Genomic DNA, 22,376 nt, shown 5'->3' with positions numbered 1-22,376 from the left:
ACAGCTCTGCTGAGAGAAATTACCTCCCTCAAAATAAGTTTTGAAGACCCCTGAGCTCTGTAGAGATGAACCGGATCATGCAGGAAATACAATGAGCTGCTGACTGAAATATCTGATGCGTAGCAAAAGCGCCAAAAAACGGCCCCTCCCCCTCACACACAGCAGTGAGAGAGAACAGAAACTGTCAGAAAAAAGATTAAGCAACTGCCAAGTGGAAAAATAGTGCCCAAAACATTTATTCACTCAGTACCTCAGCAAATGAAAACGATTTTACATTCCAGCAAAAACGTTAAACATAATTTCTAGTTATTAAACAGCTTTATGTACTTCTTACAGTGTAATTCTAGTGAAGTACCATTCCCCAGAATACTGAAGTGTAAAGTATACATACATGACATTATATCGGTATGGCAGGATTTTCTCATCAATTCCATTGTCAGAAAATAAAAGCTGCTACATACCTCTATGCAGATTCATCTGCCCGCTGTCCCCTGATCTGAAGTTTACCTCTCCTCAGATGGCCGAGAAACAGCAATATGATCTTAACTACTCAGGCTAAAATCATAGCAAAAACTCTGGTAGATTCTTCTTCAAACTCTGCCAGAGAGGTAATAACACACTCCGGTGCTATTTTAAAAACACAAACTTTTGATTGAAGATATAAAACTAAGTATAATCACCATAGTCCTCTCACACATCCTATCTAGTCGTTGGGTGTAAGAGAATGACTGGGAGTGACGTAGAGGGGAGGAGCTATATGCAGCTCTGCTGGGTGAATCCTCTTGCACTTCCTGTTGGGGAGGAGTAATATCCCAGAAGTAATGATGACCCGTGGACTGATCACACTTAACAGAAGAAAGTAAGTACACCTCTCACATTTTTGTAAATATTTTATTATATCTTTTCATGTGACAACATTGAAGAAATGACACTTTGCTACAATGTAAAGTAGTGAGTGCACAGCCTGTATAACAGTGTAAATTTGCTGTCCCCTCAAAATAACTCAACACACAGCCATTAATGTCTAAACCGTTGGCAACAAAAGTGAGTACACCTCTAAGTGAAAATGTCCAAATTCGGCCGAATTAGCCATTTCCCCTCCCCGGTGTCATGTGACTCGTTAGTGTTACAGGGTCTCAGATGTGAATGGGGAGCAGGTGTGTTAAGTTTGGTGTTATCACTCTCACTCTCTCATATTGGTCACTGGAAGTTCAACATGGCACCTCATGGCAAAGAACTCTGAGGATCTGAAAAAAAGAATTGTTGCTCTACATAAAGATGGCATAGGCTATAAGAAGATTGCCAAGGCCCTGAAACTGAGCTGCAGCATGGTGGGCAAAACCATACAGCAGTTTCACAGGACAGATTCACAGGACAGATTACACTCGGGCCTCGCCATGGTCGACCAAAGAAGTTGAGTACACGTGCTCAGCGTCATATCCAGAGGTTGTCTTTGGGAAATAGACATATGAGTGCTGCCAGCGTTGCTGCAGAGGTTGAAGGGGTGGGGGGTCAGATCATACACCGCACACTGCATCAAATTGGTCTGCATGGCTGTCCCAGAAGGAAGTCTCTTCTAAAGATGATGCACAAGAAAGCCTGCAAACAGTTTGCTGAAGACAAGCAGACTAAGGACATGGATTACTGGAACCATGTCCTGTGGTCCGATGAGACCAAGATAAACTTATTTGGTTCAGATGGTGTCAATTGTGTGTGGCGGCAACCAAGTGAGGAGTACAAAGACAAGTGTGTCTTGTCTACAGTCAAGCATGGTGGTGGAAGTGTTATGGTCTGGGCTTGCATGAGTGCTGCCGGCACTGGGGAGCTATGGTTCATTGAGGGAACCATGAATGCCAACATGTACTGTGACATACTGATGCAGAGCATGATCCCCTCCCTTCGGAGACTGGGCCACAGGGCAGTATTCCAACATGATAACGACCCCCAAACACACCTCCAAGACGACCACTGCCTTGCTAAAGAAGCTGAGGGTAAAGGTGATGGACTGGCCAAGCATGTCTTCAGACCTAAACCCTATTGAGCATCAAACAGAAGGTGGGGGAGTGCAAGTCTCTAACGTCCACCAGCTCTGTGATGTCATGATGGAGGAGTGGAAGAGGACTCTCCAGTGGCAACCTGTGAAGCTCTGGTGAACTCTATGCCCAAGAGGGCTAAGGCAGTGCTGGAAAATAATGGTGGCCACACAAAATATTAACACTTTGGGCCCAATTTGGACATTTCCACATAGGGGTGTACTCACTTTTGTTGCCAACGGTTTAGACATTAATGGCTATGTGTTGAGTTATTTTGAGGGGACAGCACATTTACACTGTTATACAGGCTGTACACTCACTACTTTACATTGTAGCAAAGTGTCATTTCTTCAGTGTTGTCACATAAAAAGATATAATAAAATAATTACAAAAATGTGAGGAGTGTACTCACTTTTGTGAGATACTGTACATACATATACATGCCTAAATCAGGAACGCACTCTTCAGAATCCTTAGCACCAAGTTAAGTAGTAATAATATTCAGAAGAAAAATTGCTTGAAAACATTTTTGATATAACATACATTTGTCAAGGACCCTGTAAGGGCCGAAATGATGCATTATACTATTAACGTTATACCAATGATAATGATATTTTCAAGCAATTAATAGAACGCAGTTTTCTTTTTCAAGATAGATAGATAGATAGATGTACAGATGTTCGAATATTCTTCACATACAGGATAATGTAATTTTTATTGTAAATATATATTTCTTTATAAATCTTTAAATACCTATACCTGTATATCTATTCCTGTAGATATAAAGGTATATCTATATATCTATATATATATATATATATATATCTATATATATATATATATATATATATATATATATATATATATATATATATATATATAACATTAACATTATTTGATATATATAGAATTATATATTTAATAATAGACATTACATTTTATTTAGATGTGAAGAACATAGGAATGTAACGCTGTGGACCGGACACACCAATGTTGGAGAAATATGCGTATCATGATTCACAATTTCTATTTAGGTCTAACGTGGTATCGAGTTAGCGCACATGATGAATTGCTAACCTCAATGACCGTTATTGAAATAGTAAATATTAAAAAATATTAAAAATTATACATACTGAAAAAACACTCACTCACTTGCAAGGGCTCAAAAGCAGCATACGCTGCTTAGCAAATTGAGCCCTTGCAAGTGAGTGTGTAATTATACATACTGGCAGTGGAAGCCGGGACGACAGGTACTCAAGTCACAAACCTAGTCAGTCCCAACTTTGTATATGGGGCCCTTACTGGTAAGTTGTTCTGTTTTGTGTGTCGTGTGCCTTATTTATGTCAAAAACTGTTTTTTTCATTATTCAGATATATTTTAAACAACTTTCCAATTTATTTCTATTATCTAATTTGCTTAGTTATTTTGGTATCCTTTGCTAAAAAAGCATACCTAGGTAGCCCCACAGGAGCTTCACATGTGCCTTATGTCATTGGCTCACCCGATGTGCTCAGTTAGCTCCCAATAGTGCATTGCTGCTCCTTCAACAAAGGATAACAAAAGAATGAATAAAACGTGATAAAAGTAAATTGAAAATTTGCTTAAAATTGTATGCATCTGAATCATGAGAGAAAAAAGGAAATTTATGCTTACCTGATAAATTTATTTCTTTTACGATATGACGAGTCCACGGATTTCATCCTTACTTATGGGATTACACCTCCTGGTCAGCAGGAGGAGGCAAAGAGCACCACAGCAGACCTGTATATATAGCTCCTCCCCTCCCTCCCCAGTCATTCGACCGAAGTTAGGAATAAAAAGGAAAAGCCAAGGTGCAGAGGTGACTGAAGTTTAACCAAAATAAAGACCTGTCTTAGAAACTGACAGGGTGGGCCGTGGACTCGTCATATCGTAAAAGAAATAAATTTATCAGGTAAGCATAAATTTCCTTTTCTTTTACAAGATATGACGAGTCCACGGATTTTATCCTTACTTATGGGATACAATACCAAAGCAATAGGACACGGATGAAAGGGAGGGACAAGACAGGAACCTAAACGGAAGGCACCACTGCTTGAAGAACCTTTCTCCCAAAAACAGCCTCAGACGAGGCAAAAGTATCAAATTTGGAAAATTTGGAAAAAGTGTGAAGAAACGACCAAGTTGCAGCCTTGCAAATCTGTTCAACAGAAGCATCATTTTTAAATGCCCATGAGGAAGCCACAGTCCTAGTAGAATGAGCCGTAATTCTTTCAGGAGGCTGCTGTCCAGCAGTCTCATATGCCAAACGGATGATACCCTTCAGCCAAAAAGAAAGAGGTAGCCGTAGCTTTCTGGCCCCTACGTTTTCCAGAAAAAACAACAAATAATGAAGAAGATTGACGATAATCTTTAGTTGCCTGCAAGTAAAACTTCAGGGCACAGACCACGTCCAAGTTAAGTAACAGACGCTCCTTCTTAGAAGGATTAGGACACAAGGAAGGAACAACAATTCCTGATTAATATTCTTATTAGAAACAACCTTAGGAAGGAAACCAGGTTTGGTACGTAAGACCACCTTATCTGAATGGAAAATAAGATAAGGACAATCACATTGTAAAGCTGAAAGCTCAGAAACTCTGCGAGCAGAAGAAATAGCAACCAAAAATAAAACTTTCCAAGATAAAAACTTAATATCTATGGAATGCATAGGTTCAAACGGAACCCCCTGAAGAACATTAAGAACTAAATTCAAACTACAAGGAGGAGCAATTGGTCTAAACACAGGCCTGATTCTAGTCAGAGCCTGACAAAAAGATTGAACATCTGGAACATCTGACAGACGTTTGTGTAGCAAAATAGACAAAGCAGAAATCTGTCCCTTTAAGGAACTTGCTGACAACCCTTTCTCCAATCCTTCTTGGAGAAAAGAGAAAATCCTGGGAATCCTAACCCTACTCCATGAGTAGCCCTTGGATTCGCACCAATAAAGATATTTACGCCATATCTTATGGTAAATGTTTAAAGTAACAGGCTTACGTGCCTGAACCAAGGTATCAATGACCGAATCAGAGAACCCTCGCTTAGATAAAATCAAGCATTCAATCTCCAAGCAGTCAGCTGCAGAGAAACTAGATTCGGATGATGAAAGGGTCCCTGAATGAGAAGGTCCTACCTCAATGGAAGCTTCCACAGCGGCAGAGAGGACATGTCCACCAGATCAGCATACCAAGTCCTGCAAGGCCACGCAGGAGCGATGAGAATCACTGAAGCCCTCTCCTGTTTGATCCGAGCAATCACCCGGGGAAGGAGAGCAAACGTTGGAAACACATAAGCTAGGTTGAACGACCAAGGCATCTATCAGTTCGGCCTGAGGATCCCTGGACCTGGACCTGGATCCGTATCTCAGGAGCTTGGCATTCTGATGAGATGCCATAAGATCCAGCTCCGGTCTGCCCCATCTGAGAATCAGGGTGGCAAAGATCTCCGGATGGAGTTCCCATTACCCCGGATGAAACGTCTGTCTGCTCAAAAAAATCCGCTTCCCAGTTGTCCACTCCTGAGATGTACATTGCTGACAGATAAGAGTGAGCCACCGCCCACCGAATTATTTTAGATACTGCTGTCATCGCTAAGGAACTCCTCCTTCCTCCCTGATGATTGATGTAAGCCACAGTCGTGATGTTGTCCGACTGAAACCGGATGAATTTGGCCAAAGCCAACTGAGGCCAAGCCTGAAGCGCATTGAATATTGCTCTCAATTCCAGAATATTGATTGGAAGTAGAGACTCCGACCGAGTACACACACCCTGAGCCTTCAGGGATTACCAGACTACACCCCAACCTAGTAGACTGGCGACCGTTGTCACTATCACCCATGAGGGTCTGCGGAAGCACGTCTCTTGGGACAGATGTTCCGGCAACAACCACCAAAGAAGAGAGTCTCTTGTCTCCTGATCCAGATCTATCTGAGGAGACAAATTTGCATAATCTCCATTCCACTGCCTGAGCATGCTCAATTGTAGCGGTCTGAGATGAAACCGAGCAAAAGGAACGATGTCCATTGCCGCCATCAATCCAATTACTTCCATGCACTGAGCCACTGATGGCCGAAGAGTGGACTGAAGGGCTCGGCATGTATTCAGAATCTTTAACTTTCTGACCTCCGTCAGAAAAATTTTCATGGATATGGAATCTATCAGAGTTCCCAAGAAGGGAACCCTTGTCTGTGGAATTAATGAACTCTTTTCTAGATTCACCTTCCACCCGTGATTCCTCAAAAAGGACAGGACTATGTCTGTGTGAGACTTTGTCAGAATATCGTCCAGATAAGGCGCCACTGCAATACCCCGCAGCCTGAGAACCGCCAGAAGGGACCCTAGAACCTTTGTGAAGATCCTGGTTGCTGTGGCCAACCCGAAGGGAAGAGCCATGAACTGAAAATGTTTGTCTAGAAAGGCAAACCTTAGGAACTGGTAATGATCCTTGTGGATAGGAATATGAAGATATGCATCCTTTAAGTCCACGGTAGTCATATATTGACCCTCCTGGATCAATGGCAGAATTGTTCGAATAGTCTCCATCTTAAAGGATGGGACTCTGAGAAACTTGTTTAGACTCTTTAGATCTAAAATGGGTCGAAATGTTCCCTCTTTTTTGGGAACCACGAAAAGATTTGAGTAAAACCCCTGTCCCTGTTCCAGTCTTGGAACGGGACGAATTACTCCCATAGTAGAGAGGTCTTTTACACAGCGTAAGAATGCCTCTCTCTTTATCCGGTCCACAGACAATCGAGAAAGAAGAAACCTCCCCCTTGGGAGAGAATTTTTTAATTCCAGCTGATACCCTTGGGACACGATTTCCAGTATCCAAGGATCCTGCACATCTCTTACCCAAGCATGGGCAAAGAGAGACAGCCTGCCCCCTACTAGATCCGGTCCCAGATCGAGGACCGCCCCTTCATGCTGTCTTAGTAGCAGCAACGGGCTTCTTGGGTTGTTTACCTTTGTTCCAAGTCTGGTTGGGTCTCCAGACGGCCTTTGTCTGACCGAAATTCCCTTCTTGCTTGGCGGAAGAAGAGGAGACTCCCTTAAAATTCTGAAAGGAACGAAAATTATTCTGTTTACCCCTCAGTTTAGAAGTTCTATCCTGAGGCAAGAGATTACTGCATTCATTACTTTTGGGAAAACAATACCCAAGCTATAGAGCACACAATGCACAAACGGGAGGGTACAAAAGGCGGCCCATTCTGAGGGCACCAGGCCTGAAAACCCTTACCCAAAAAAAAACCTGTTTTGTCTGAAGCCGAGAAAATTGGAAAGAAAAAAAGGCCCCAAGGACACTGACCCTCAAATAGTCCACAAGCCTTGCTAGAGACCGCAGAAAAAACAAAACTGAGCCAGCACGCCTCCAGGAGACACCGTCGCTCAGAAAGCAGTCCTCAACAACACACCCAGTACCAGAGAAGGGAATCAACCAACAAACTCCCAAAAGGGAAAAAGATGGGAGAACAAGCAAGGATTCCCTGAAAACCCAAAAAAGGTTTTATAAAAAATTTCCTAAAAAGGAAAACTCCAAGAACCAAGCCAAACTCAGAGAGACCAAAGCCAGACGTGAGATCAAGGGGAGGCAAGCCCAGACCCCAGATGTACAGAAACCGAAAGGTTAAAACCAGGAATCTGACACAAAGAAGAACTTCTCCTCAAGATAGTGCAACCACACTCTAAAAGATGACTTAAGACAGAGTCCTCAAGGAACTCAAAATATTTTCTTTAGAACCGATATACGAGCAACAAACCCAGAAGGCAAGCCCCTGGGTCAACACCAGACACTAGAGTCATATCAGGATGACTTCAGTAGTAAAATACTTGCAGGCAAGTAAGAGCAGCAGAGGATAGGTCACAAACCCTACCACAGACTGCAAAACATTCACTAAGCAGTGAAACCAGCTCAGGAGTAATCAAAAATCCGCCAGCCCTACTATATAACCTGAACATGGAGAAGCACAGAAACCTCAAAAAGGCTCACCGTACCACAAGGACCCAAAGGCGAACATAGAGACTTGGTAAAAATCTGCAAACACACAGATAAAGTGCAAACGGTTGCGACTGATTTCAAACTGCAACCTTCCGCTTGCTATGCAGCAAAGTAACCCACAGGCCTCTACAGCTGGCTGTCAGGTCTGAAGGACAAGGGAACAGAAAAAAAAACAACACCACCAGTCCTCAAAAGAGGACGGAAAAAGATGGACTCCCAACAGAGCTCAGGTGCCAACCCAAGAACTCAAACAATAGGAAGTCCAAGAGAATTCATAGGAGAGGAACAGAGAAAATGCAAAAGAGCCTCAGAAGCTCCAGCACGACACTCCGTGACAGTCTCGAACATGGAGACATCATCACCCCAGAAGAAACAGAACTCCAGAGAACGGAGGCTCTCCTCTAGAGGATAAAAAAAACTCCTGTTCCAACAACCTGCACACAGGACAACCAACCTCCAGAGAGAGAAAAACCCACCCCCATATGGAGGACAAATGACCCAACCCCCCGAAGGGGAGAGTACGGGAGGAACAGCGCACAAGCTCATAAGACATGAACCCATAGGCTGAGGAAACAAATCCAAATGAAATCATCTAGATGACAGATGAACATCGAGGAACTACCCAAAAAGGAAGTAGAGCAAACCTCAGACAAAGGGCACAGAAATCCTAGCCAAGCCTTCTAGACCGAAGGTCATAGCCTGTGATCCCTGAAAAAACTATCACACCGAACCAGCCACAGGATCGTAAGTCTTACGGACATCCGGAAGATCCACAACAAAAACTATAGGCCTGATTCCCAGATCGTTCCAAGGGACCTCCCAGGGAACATAACTGGATTAACCCGGAAAATGGGAACAAGTCACACTCTGAAATCCCAACCCAAAAGGGAAGATGAAACTCCAAGGGAGCTAAAGTACGACAGGGTCGCACGAATGGCCTAGAGCACACCAAGGTGATAAAACAACGCCCATAAAAACATCAAGGACAAGGTCACCCGAAGAGTGAACAAAACAAAGGCTAGTCTCCATAATCTCCTCCGGAGTATCAGAAGACTATACCCAAGTAAAAAGAATGCAGAGCATCCTAAACCCTGGTATAAAAACCCCTAAGCGAAGCTTGGAGAAGGAGACAACATGGCCTACCATCCACCGATAGGGAACAACCTAATTCCAGAAGTAGGATAAAGCCATAAGGTCCTCCCATAAGGCGGCCAAGACCGTTAAGGGCATCGGACAATTCCAGAAATCTCATCCGAAGAGGAGACCTTAAAAGGAAAATTCCAAACAAAGGACAATTCCAAGAGCCACAAAGGCAAGACCGCCAGAATCAGCGGCAAGGAGGTCTGAAATCCTCCCAACCTCCAACCCACGCGGGGAAGGAACACTCCACATCCCGACGTAAAGACGGAATCATGAGGGAGTCAATTATTATTTATATAGCACCCGTCTCCCAGTGGAACACACAGCGCTTTTCCAGCGCCCGCTCTTCAGATTAACCAAATCGGCAGCTGAATAGTAATAGTTGTGATTATTACCCAATCTTGATGGTACTCATTTTATCGACCTCAGGAGGATGAAGGGCCGACTCGGCCCTGCCGGGACAGAACCTTTGACCCTAGGATCTTTGAACAGGTCTAATACTAAGGGCATTTTACCAACTGAGCTACCTCACCAGCTTAGACCAGCTGGAAAGGCCAATGAGAACTGAACCAATCCCCCATGCCTCACGAACCCTCAGGTCCACTCAGAAGCTGAACTGAAACTTATAAAAGAGAACAAGAATAACACAATAATATGTGAGACACTCAGCGGCTAACTGGACCAGCCAGGCAGAACAGGCGCCACATGTCTAAATTAGGCCTCCGGAAAGAAGGACTGCCCAATCAGGACCAGCCTGAAACCAAGGGCTATCCCTGTCAAGGCTGTATAGAATCCCCCCAAGAGAGGGAAAAACAGCACACACACATAGGACTAAACACGTCCATAACAAAACTTCCTTAGAAGTAACAGTGCAAACAAACATCGTGAGTATCGATTCCAGACAAACTTCCCGAAGGAAATATAAAATATGAGCGTTATCCAAATAAAATAAAGGATAAGGCAACCCGCAGGTTTATCGCCTAAGCAGAACAAACGCACCCGCAGGAACATCCAACAGGGACCCTATTCTACCAAGCTCAAACTAGAAAAAGTACTTGATAAGACTATAAGAAGATTACTTCATGTCAGTCTATACCGAAAAGCGCAGCATACCCCCACCGGAGCGAAGGACGACTCCGGCCTCGAAGGATGACCCCCCCCCAAGCCTGAGGACAGTCGTTCCCCCAGAGAGCTGAACAGGCTACCTTATGCCTGAAGAGCCCTGGATAACGGAACACGAAAAGTATTCAAAACCAACTTATTATGGACATGTGACATCGTCCCGAAACCCCTGGTGGGAAGAAGCTACCTTCCGGAGAAGGGGAAGCAAATTCTAGGTTACCTGCATGAGTAGTAAGCGATGGTGGAACAGGAACACGGCCCGTCAAGTGTGACAGATAGTAGCAGCACCTTCACCATGGACTTGAGAGAAGAAAGCAGGCAGCGGAGCGAAGTTAGACAATGCTGATTGCTTGAAGAGCTGTTAACATGAGTCGGGATGGTTTCGCAGAAAGACTCTCCCTGCATCTCCGGGCTCTAACTTTCATCCAAACCCTCACTGAGAGACTGATAGGATTACTTAAAACTCCTGTCCCATGTCGAAGAGTACTACCCTCCACAAGAGACAAAATAAATTCTGACACTTCTCTGCCAACCTCCTGGGACAAAAGGCAAAGAATAACTGGGGGATGAGGGAAGTGGGAGGAGTATTTAAGCCTTTGGCTGAGGTGTCTCTGCCTCCTTCTGGTGGCCAGGTTCTTATTTCCCAAAAAGTAAAGAATGCAGCTGTGGACTCTTTCCATTATGAAGAAAATAGTGCGCTATTAGTAATGCAATTGCTATTAAAAGACCAGCGACGTACAGGTCCCGCAGTACACCAGCAATGCAGTCGGCGATCTTCAGGCAGACCCAGCTTGTGAAACAGCCGATGTAGCTGATAAACGCGTTTCTTGTTTATTTTTTATGTTTTAATTAATGTAATTTGTTGATCTTGCACTTGAAATATTTTTATCGTCAACCTCCTCCGCTATAAGAGGGTCTGCCAGAAGACTGTCCACTGCATTTGCTGGTGTATTGCGGGAGATCAGTCATTTACCCCTGTTGCAACATAACATGAGTGCATATACTATCACTATTTTATTACCATTTCTCATCTGACTGTGCTAGGCCATCTGGCGCCCCTGTTAATGTTTGTCACCTACAGATTGTTGGGCCTTTATGTACTAAGGACTTTTAAAGACTTTGTTCTGAATACATTATAATTGTCTAGCAGGCACGGCCAATATTATACAATTTATTTTATACTTGTTTGCCTTCAGAGGGTGCCCCCTATCTAGTATTAAGGCAATCAGGATACTTCACTCAGGACTTGCAAGGGAGTATCTGTCACGTAATTTTCCTATTCAATTTAACCCCTTAAGGACCAGCGACGTACCCTGTATGTCGCTGGCCTTTTTTTGGGACTTGATTGTTTTATATTGCGGTCTTGCCACCAGCGTTGAGACTGCTCTATTCCACAAAGCCTGCTGGAGGGTGGGCATTAATAGCGTGTTCTTGCTAGACTTGTGCTATTATGTCCTGAAAAAACCCTTAACGACCAGTGACATACAGGGTACATTGTGGTCATTAAGGGGTTAAGTAAACTATGAAATCACAGCAAAGGCAAAGCATTATCTCAGCAGTGTAATGCTGATTAGCTTTACTTTTTAATTTTTTTTTTCAACTTGCAGCTGAAGTATAACTGTTCACAGAGCACCAGAGCACTGTAAGGTAATATTTCCTTGTCAGCTTTTTACAGTCATGCTGCATCATTTTCAAGTGATTTAGCATAGGAGTATTATGTCTCTTTAAAGGAACATACACTAGATTTTTCTTTGCATAAATGTTTTGTAAATTATCCATTTATATAGCCCATACATGTTTTTTTTGTAAAAATGTATAGTTTTGCTTATTTTTAAATAACAATGTGCTGATTTTCAGACTCCTAACCAAGCAACAAAGTTTTATGAGTATACTGATGTATACCTACTCCAGCTTGCTTCTGTTTGGGTAAAGGGTCTTTTCATATGTAGAGGAAGGGGAGTGTCTGCTTTCACTGGGTGTTCCAGACAACCTAATCAAAAGTGCTAAACTGGGAGCTTCTAAGTAAGTTTTTAAAAGGTTTTATACTGTTTTTTTAGATCAGCATCTGTGCATAATATTCTTTATAGTAGTGTCTATTACATGCAGTTATATGAAAATTGGTGTATACTGTCCCTTTAACATGTCAACAAAACATGTATTGCTTATTAAATGGACATTAAACACTAAATAAATGCTAGATAGAAGGATGCATTCAAAGAAAAGATTAATGAGAATAAAATGTAGATGTATTTTTTAAAGTTTCAACAGTTGTTTCAATATTGACAAAATAAGTGTAAACATTTAGTGTCTATAAAACAATGGGAGCTGCCATGTTGTAACTTAGGTTTCCTTCTCTGCTGTTGCCAATTAGGGGCAGTTATAAATAGGTCACTCGAGGGTGCAGCCAATGGCTGTGTGGAATATAACAGTGTACTGCACTTCTATTTCTATCAGGAACTGAAAAGCTCACAATTTCAGAATATAATTACAGGAAAAGGGGACAAAATAAATAATGAAAGTATATTGCAGATTTTTTTTCTATATGTCCAATTTGGGAATTGTTTAATGACTCAATTTATAAACGCTAGGAGAATACTTTTTAAAGAGAGTTGAGGAATGATAAAAGTGCATTTAGCTGGCTTCTAGTACTCATGCATGACAAAACAGGTTTGCACTTTATACCTGCTAGGAGATCTTGGTGGATAACACACACTTAGCCTTATTTTCTTTAAATGAACTTAAAAACACAATTTATTTTTACCTGATAAATTTATTTCTCTTGTGGTGTATACAGTCCACAGATCATCCATTACTTGTGGGATATTCTCATTCCCAACAGGAAGTTGCAAGAGGACACCCACAGCAGAGCTGTAATATAGCTCCTCCCCTAACTGTCATAGCCAGTCATTCGACCAAAAACAAGCCGAGAAAGGAGGAACCATAGGGTGCAGTGGTTACTGTAGTTTAAATTTAAAAATTACCTGCCTTAAAATGACAGGGCGGGCCGTGGACTGGATACACCACAAGAGAAATAAATTTATCAGGTAAGCATAAATTGTGTTTTCTCTTGTAAGGTGTATCCAGTCAACGGATCATCCATTACTTGTGGGATACCAATACCAAAGCTAAAGTACACGGATGAAGGGAGGGACAAGGCAGGAACTTAAATGGAAGGAAACACTGCCCGTAAAACCTCTCTCCCAAATATAGCCTCTGAAGAAGCAAAAGTATCAAATTTGTAAAATTTTGAAAAAATATGAAGCGAAGACCAAGTCTTCGCCTTGCAAATCTGATCAAAAGGCCCAAGTGGAAGCCACAGCTCTAGTGGAATGAGCTGTAATCCTTTCAGGAGGCTGCTGTCCAGCAGTCTCATAGGCTAATCGGATTAAGCTTCTTAGTCAAAAAGAAAAAGAGGTTGCCGAAGCCTTTTGACCTCTCCTCTGTCCAGAGTAGACAACAAACAAAGCAGATGTTTGACGAAAATCTTTAGTAGCTTGTAAGTAAAACTTTAAAGCACGGACCACGTACAGATTGTGTAACACAAGGATGGAACAACAATCTCTTGATTGATATTCTTGTTAGATACCACCTTATGTAAGAACCCAGGTTTGGTACGCAGGACTACCTTATCCGTATGAAAAATCAGATAAGGAGAATCACATTGTAAGGCAGATAGCTCAGACTCTACGAGCCGAGGAAATAGCTACCAAAAAAAGAACTTTCCAAGATAAAAGCTTGATCTATGGAATGAAGAGATTCAAACGGAACTCCTTGAAGAACCTTAAGAACCAAGTTTAAGCTCCATGGTGGAGCAACAGGTTTAAACACAGGCTTGATTCTAACTAAAGCCTGACAAAATGCCTGAACGTCTGGAACATCTGCCAGACGCTTAATTAGCTGACAATCCTTTTTCCAAACCTTCTTGGAGAAAAGATAATATCCTAGAAATCCTGACCTTACTCCATGAGTAACCCTTGGATTCACACCAATAAAGATATCTACGCCATACCTTATGGTAAATTTTCCTGGTGACAGGCTTTCGTGCCTGTCTTAAGGTATCAATAACTGACTCGGAGAAGCCACGCTTTGATAAAATCAAGCGTTCAATCTCTAAGCAGTCAGCCTCAGAGAAATTAGATTTGGATGGTTGAAAGGACCCTGAAGTAGAAGGTTCTGTTTCAGAAGCAGAGACCATGGTGGAAAGGATGACATGTCCACTAGATCTGCATACCAGGTCCTGCGTGGCCACGCAGGTGCTATCAGAATCACCGATGCTCTCTCCTGCTTGATCTTGGCAATCAGTCGAGGGAGCAGAGGAAACGGTGGAAACACATAAGCCAGGTTGAAAGACCAGGGCGCTGCTAGAGCATCCCTGGACCTGGATCCGTAACACGGAAGCTTGGCGTTCTGGCGAGACGCCATGAGATCCAGTTCTGGTTTGCCCCAACGATGAATCAGTTGTGCAAATACCTCCGGATGGAGTTCCCACTCTCCCGGATGAAAAGTCTGACGACTTAGAAAATCCGCCTCCCAGTGCTCTACACCTGCGATATGGATAGCTGATAGGTGGCAAGAGTGAATCTCTGCCCAGCGAATTATTTTTGAAACTTCTAACATCTCTAGGGAACTTCTCGTTCCCCCTTGATGGTTGATGTAAGCTACAGTCGTGATGTTGTCCGACTGAAATCTGATGTACCTCAGAGTTGCTAACTGAGGCCAAGCCTGAAGAGCCTTGAATATCGCTCTTAGTTCCAGAATATTTAATGGAAGGAGAGACTCCTCCTGAGTCCACGATCCCTGAGCCTTCAGGGAATTCCAGACTGCACCCCAACCTAGAAGGCTGGCATCTGTCGTAACAATTGTCCAATCTGGCCTGCGAAAGGTCATACCTTTGGACAGATGGACCCGAGATAGCCACCAGAGAAGAGAATCCCTGGTCTCTTGGTCCAGATTCAGTTGAGGGGACAAATCTGTGTAATCCCCGTTCCACTGACTGAGCATGCATAGTTGCAGCGGTCTGAGATGTAAGCATGCAAACGGCACTATGTTCATTGCCGCTACCATTAAGCCGATTACTTCCATACACTGAACCACCGAAGGGCGCGGAATGGAATGAAGAACCCGGCAGGAATTTAGAAGCTTTGATAACCTGGACTCCGTCAGGTGAATTTTCATTTCTACAGAATCTATCAGAGTCCCTAGAAAGGAAACTCTTGTGAGTGGGGATAGAGAACTCTTTTCCTCGTTCACTTTCCACCCATGCGACCACAGAAATGCCAGTACTACGTCCGTATGAGACTTGGCAATTTGGAAGTTTGACGCCTGTATCAGGATGTCGTCTAAATAAGGGGCTACTGCTATGCCCCGCGGCCTTAGGACCGCCATAAGCGACCCTAGAACCTTTGTAAAGATTCTTGGGACTGTAGCTAATCCCAAGGGAAGAGCTACAACTGGTAATGCCTGTCTTGAAAGGCAAACCTGAGAAACCGATGATGATCTTTGTGTATCGGAATGTGAAGATAAGCATCCTTTAGATCCACTGTAGTCATATATTGACCCTCCTGGATCAGTGGTAGGATGGTACGAATAGTTTCCATCTTGAACGACGGAACTTTGAGGAATTTGTTTAAGATCTTTAGATCCAAAATTGGTCTGAAGGTTCCCTCTTTTTTGGGAACCACAAACAGATTTGAGTAAAAACCCTGTCCCTGTTCCTCCTTTGGAACTGGATGGATCACTCCCATAACTAGGAGGTCTCGTACACAGTGTAAGAATGCCTCTCTCTTTATCTGGTGTGCAGATAATTGTGAAAGGTGAAATCTCCCTTTTGGGGGGGAAGCTTTGAAGTCCAGAAGATATCCCTGGGATATAATTTCCAACGCCCAGGGATCCTGAACATCTCTTGCCCACGCCTGGGCAAAAAGTGAAAGTCTGCCCCCTACTAGATCCGTTCCCGGATAGGGGGCCGTTCCTTCATGCTGTCTTAGAGGCAGCAGCAGGCTTTTTTACCTGCTTACCTTTTTCCCAGGTCAGGTTTGGTCTCCAGACCGTCTTGGATTGAGCAAAAGTTCCCTCTTGTTCAGCATTAGAGGAAGTTGGTGCCGCACCTGCCTTGAAGTTTTGAAAGGCACGAAAATTAGACTGTTTGGCCCTAGATTTGGACCTGTCCTGAGGAAGGGCATGACCTTTTCCTCCAGTGATATCAGCAATAATCTCCTTCAACCAGGCCCGAATAGGGTCTGCCCCTTGAAGGGAATGTTAAGTAGCTTAGATTTTGAAGTCACGTTAGCTGACCATGATCTAAGCCATAGCGCTCTGCGCGCCTGTATAGCAAAACCAGAATTCTTAGCCGTTAGTTTAGTCAAATGAACAATGGCATCAGAATAAAAGAATTGGCTAGCTTAAGTGCTCTAAGTTTGCCAAGTATGTCATCCAATGGAGTCGCTACCTGTAAAGCCTCTTCCAGAGACTCAAACCAGTACGCCGCAGCAGCAGTGACAGGGGCAATACATGCAAGGGGCTGTAGGATAAAACCTTGTTGAATAAATATTTTCTTAAGGTAACCTCTAATTTTTTATCCATTGGATCTAAAAAAAAAAAAAAAAAAAAGCACAACTGTCCTCGACAGGGATAGTAGTACGCTTTACTAGAGTAGAAACTGCTCCCTCCACCTTAGGGACTGACTGCCATAAGTCCCGTGTGGTGGCGTCTATTGGAAACATTTTTCTAAAAATAGGAGGGGAAGAGAACGGCACACCTGGTCTATCCCATTCCTTATTAATAATTTCTGTAAACCTTTTAGGTATTTGGAAAAACATCAGTACACACCGGCACTGCAAAGTATTTATCCAGTCTACACAATTTCTCTGGCACTGCAATGGTATCACAGTCATTCAGAGCAGCTAAAACTTCCCTAAGCAACACGTGGAGGTGTTCAAGCTTAAATTTAAATGTAGAAATATTAGAATCAGGTATCTTTCCTGAGTCATTAACATCACCCACTGACTCAAGCTCTCTTTCCTCAGCTTCTGCATATTGTGAGGCAGTATCAGACATGGTTCTTAAAGCGTCAGTATGCTCTGCATTTTGTCTCACCCCAGAGCTAGCTCGCTTACCTCTAAGTTCAGGTAGTCTGGCTAATACCGCTGACAGTGTATTATCCATGAATGCCTCCATGTCTTGTAAAGTAAACGCTATGGGCGCCCTAGATGTACTTGGCGCCATTTGAGCGTGAGTCCCTTAAGCTGGAGTCAAAGGGTCTGACACGTGGGGAAAGTTAGTCGGCATAACTTCCCCCTCGTCATATTCCTCTGGTGATAAATTTTTTAAAGACAGAAAATTATCTTTATTGCATAAAATGAAATCAGTACATTTGGTACACATTCTAAGAGGGGGTTCCACCATGGCTTTTAAACATAATAAACAAGGAGTTTCTTCTATGTCAGACATGTTTATACAGAATAGCAATGAGACTAGCAAGCTTGGAAAACACTTTAAATCAAGTTAACAAGCAAATATAAAAAATGGTACTGTGCCTTTAAGAGAAACAAATTTTGTCAGAATTTGAAAAACAGTGAAAAAATGCAGTAAATCAAACAAAATTTTTACAGTGTGTATAATAGGCTAACAGAGCATTGCACCCGCTTGCAAATGGATGATTAACCCCTTAGTTCAAAAAACGGATCAAAAAAATGAAATAGACATTTTTTAACAGTCACAACCAACTGCCACAGCAAGCTGTGGCCCCACCTTCCCCAATAAACGACTTTGGAAAGCCTTTGGGCCCTTTAGAGATGTCCTATAGCATTCAGAGAGCCTTTGAGGGAAGCTGGATGTCACAGTTTGTAATTTTAACTGCACCAACTGTAACTTTTATACTACAACAGTGGAAATTGTTTCTAGTCAAAATTTAAGCCAGCCATGTGGAAAAAACTAGGCCCCAATAAAGTTTTATCACCAAAGCATATATAAAAACGATTAAACATGCCAGCAAACGTTTTATATTGCAATATCATAAGGGTATTACCCCTGGGAGTAAGCATGATACCAGTCGTTATTAAATCACTGTATTCAGGCTTAACTTACATTAATCCGGTATCAGCAGCATTTTCTAGTGTTTTCCATCTCTAGAAAAAATTATAACTGCACATACCTGATAGCAGAATAAACTGCACGCCATTCTCTCGCTGAAGTTACCTCATCTGTGTAATCCCCTCAGACATATGTGAGAATAGCAATGGATCTTAGTTACAACCTGCTAAGACCATAGAAACCTCAGGCAGATTCTTCTTCTATTTACTGCCTGAGATAAAATAGCACAACTCCGGTACTATTTAAAAATAACAAACTTTTGATTGAAGAAAATAAACTAACTATATTTAACCACTCTCTCCTACAACGACCTAGCTTGTTGAGAGTTGCAAGAGAATGACTGGCTATGACAGTTAGGGGAGGAGCTATATTACAGCTCTGCTGTGGGTGTCCTCTTGCAACTTCCTGTTGGGAATGAGAATATCCCACAAGTAATGGATGATCCGTGGACTGGATACACCTTACAAGAGAAAACTTAAGACGTAACCTTATTACCAATTCCTTCAAAGCTTGTTGGAATAACAGAGCGCACGATCACCACTCTTTAAAATGCTTCATACAACTACTGTTAATCTTACACTCTTTTGGTGTCATTTATGCAATAGGTCAGGCATGTGACTCATATCTTCTAGATGTAAGTAGAATCTTCTAGAAGTTTTAAGTTTGCTTCCATATAAAATAAATATATACCCTTTTCTTACTAATATAGTGAATTAATGCTGTAACTCAGCTTCTGCGTGATGCTCATATTCTTTACTAGCTATTATCTAAACCTTGAGCTTTACTTGATTGTAAGTGAGCAAACCATATAGCAGTGATGAATAATGCTAGGAGAGAACAGTTTAAAGTCCAGGAAATAAAATGATTACCATTAAAGCTGAGTGAGCGAGCTGTGAGGTTAACTCCCTGTAGATTTTGCTCCTTTGAAGGTTATGAAAATTCCACACAATATAAATTAAACATAAAACATGGTTTAAACCAACAGGTTTAAATCTGCCCATTAAAGACTGATTTGTGAGAAATGGCAAGAAAATTCTATCTAACTGGGGAAAAAAACAAATATGCACCATGTTTAAAAGAGTTTGTTTTTTAATTTCTCTTAGGTTGATTCTGGTCTTCTCCCTCTGAGATAAACTACTGATCAAGAAACAAAGCAAGTTTTATTGTTCAGGCAGTCTCAATCAGCTTACCTCTTGATGCAGCCCCGCCAGTCGGACTTCTTTTACTGGGAAGAGGACGGCTGATGATAAGAAAGATACATGTGATCAGGTACTGAAGATCTAAATGTACTTCAGGTATTACACAATGATTGAGAACAAAATATGTTAACTACATACCAGAAATGGTGCCTTGTTTTTATGGATTACTACTTAGGTATATGGACTGTGAACGCACCGTAATATAAATTAGTACAACTTACTTCAAGCTCTCTTGGGAGCTAGAGGAGGATCGGTCAGATTGAGGCAGGGAGACAATGCTGTCAGAGTTTTTCAGATGGGATTGCAGGGCCTTCTGATATGAGGACTCCAGGTTATGAAACAAATGTTCAGCCTCCTTACTAAAGTGGCCATGGAATCCCCAGTAACACCTAGAAGTAATGTGCAGGTAATTATATATGTATATAGTTTTGTGGCAAAATGGTTGTATGGTAACAATTGTAAAGAAGATGAAAAAAAGAAATACAAAAGGAACTTACTTCCTGGCAACTATCCTAGCTTCTGAATCGGCATCATGGATTCCTTTCTTGATAGTCTCTGCTAATACTGATATGTGCCTGGAACAAACAGAAGTTATATATTATAAGCAAATTCAGTTACAAAAGAGCTGGGTAAAAAAAAAAAAAAAAAAGTTTTTTAGATCAATAACCACAAAATGCTTTGATTTTCATGTTTCCCAATTGCGGCAAGAGTTTTAGCGTATCAGAAGCATTGCGCAGATAATACGTTCAGCTGCTCATTAATTCTAGGTATTTAACACGCTCTCCAATATTCATGTTATGGGGTCCTAAGCACTGGTGTTGGGAAATGCCTTGATTCCAGCAAATAAAGTGGAGACTAGGGCTGCGCGATTAATCGCATATGCGATTTAAAACCCGCGATTAATCGCCGCAATTTAAAACCCGCGAGAGTATGTGATTTTAGCCCCGCCCCCTTTGACGTCACCTATGATGTACAGGAGAGCTGGCTGTAACTGTTCATTGTGCGTGGGCTTCTGTAGGGAAAAGAGGAGGTGGGGAGAGTAGAGAGGCTATGCAGGAGCTGCGCTATGGAGGAATTTGCCGTTTTGCCTCAGCTCTTATGGCAGCAGTCACAGCTGCCTACACAGGTAAAATAAAGCCTGTTTACATAGAAAAAATGAAGCCTCTTTTAAAGAAAGCTTTTATTGAAGCAAACAGTTCAGAAAGTGCACCACGGAAAATAGCTCAGACAGTGGAAGTACAAGTGCACTTTTACTCTACTGTCCGATATATTTTCCATGGTGCACATTCTGAAATATTTTTAAACCTTTCAACAAGACTTTCTTTTAAAGCAGAGGCTTCGTTTTTGAAATATATATTTTTTTCTGATGTATGGGAAGTTGTGGGCTCCCTTTTAATCCTCTGTGCCACTTTGTGGGAGTATGCATAAAATAAAGGCAGCCCAAGCCTGTTCAGAGATGCTGCGCTCGGAGTGTCACTTCTACTATGTAACCACAGCACAGGTAGCTAATTTTCTTTGAACTATTTTGTGGTTTGTATTGTTATGCTCCCAGAGTGTATTGGACATTGAGAAACATGTGCATTAAGATTCTGTAGTGTTAAATACTTTTTTTTATTAACAAATTAAGGGATTATAGTCATTTATAAGAAAATCGCGATTCAAATCGCAATCATGATTTTTTTGTGTCCAAAATCGTGATTCTCATTTTTGCCCATAGCGCCCAGCCCTAGTGGAGACACTTGAGCAACTCGCACAACGTTTTTGGGTTATTTTTGTTTGCAGTTCTTCAATAGAATATCCATAGATGCCAAATGAAACCAAATCTCACAAATACCATAATAAGCTGAATAAAAAATAATCCACATATACTTTTTATGTTATACTACATGCACTAAGAATAATAAAAAGGACAGTCTAGTCAAAATTAAACTTTCATGATTCAGATAGGGCATGCAATTTTAAACAACTTTTCAATTTACTTGTATCATCAAATTTGCTTTGTTGTCATGGTATTCTTTGTTGAAAGCTAAACCTAGGGTGGCTCATATGTTAAATTCTAAGCCCTTAAAAGGCCACCTCTTATCTCAATGCATTATGAGTTTTCACAGCTAGACAGCACTAGTTCATGTGTGCCATATAGATAACATTGTACTCACTCCTGTGGAGTCAGCACTGATTGGCTAATATGCAAGTCTGTCAAAAGAAATTAAATAAGGGGGCAGTATGCTGCGGCTTAGCTACAAGGCAATCACAGAGGTAAAAATTATATTAAAATAACCATGTTGGTTATGCAAAGCTGGAGAATCAATCTATTGCTATATATGTGTGGCTTGCTCTGGGGTTATTTAGCTCCCCTCAGCAAAAATAGAACTATTGCACCTTAAGTGGGTGAGACTCTGTGACAGAGGAGGATTTTCAGGCTGAAAGGCAACGAATTCAACCCTTCATTGGATTTAATCTGTTTTCATTAGCCAAAGTGTATAGATTATATTGATATAAATACAGTGTGTGTGTGTGTATATACATATATACGAAAATATTAATTGTGAGGAAGGGTGGAAGTCTTGGTAAGTTCCCACATTTTTTTGTGTGTAGGACTTGACCCCTGTATGTGTATGTATATACATATATATATATATATACACACATATATATATATACACACACACATATATATATATATACACACACACATATATATATATATATATATATATATATATATATATATATATATATATATATATATATATATATATATATACACACATATAT

General features: G+C 41.7%; 1 protein-coding gene across 1 annotated transcript in view; it reads right to left on the bottom strand.

Moving 5' to 3' along the window:
• Nucleotides 1-22,376, bottom strand: part of CLASP1 (cytoplasmic linker associated protein 1) — a 905,754-nt gene that overhangs the window by 585,612 nt on the left and 297,766 nt on the right. Inside the window, exons 16-18 of the mRNA XM_053712150.1 lie at nt 20,099-20,176; nt 19,823-19,990; nt 19,593-19,642 (exon numbers count right to left, since the gene is read on the bottom strand). Coding sequence (XP_053568125.1) covers nt 19,593-19,642; nt 19,823-19,990; nt 20,099-20,176 — 296 coding nt within the window. The remainder of the gene's footprint in view (nt 1-19,592; nt 19,643-19,822; nt 19,991-20,098; nt 20,177-22,376) is intronic.

This window comes from Bombina bombina, chromosome 1 (genome assembly GCF_027579735.1).
Source record: "Bombina bombina isolate aBomBom1 chromosome 1, aBomBom1.pri, whole genome shotgun sequence".
Lineage (NCBI taxonomy): Eukaryota > Metazoa > Chordata > Amphibia > Anura > Bombinatoridae > Bombina > Bombina bombina.
The sequence above is the reverse complement of the archived record's forward strand: the minus strand, read 5'-3'. Positions and strand labels throughout refer to the sequence as shown.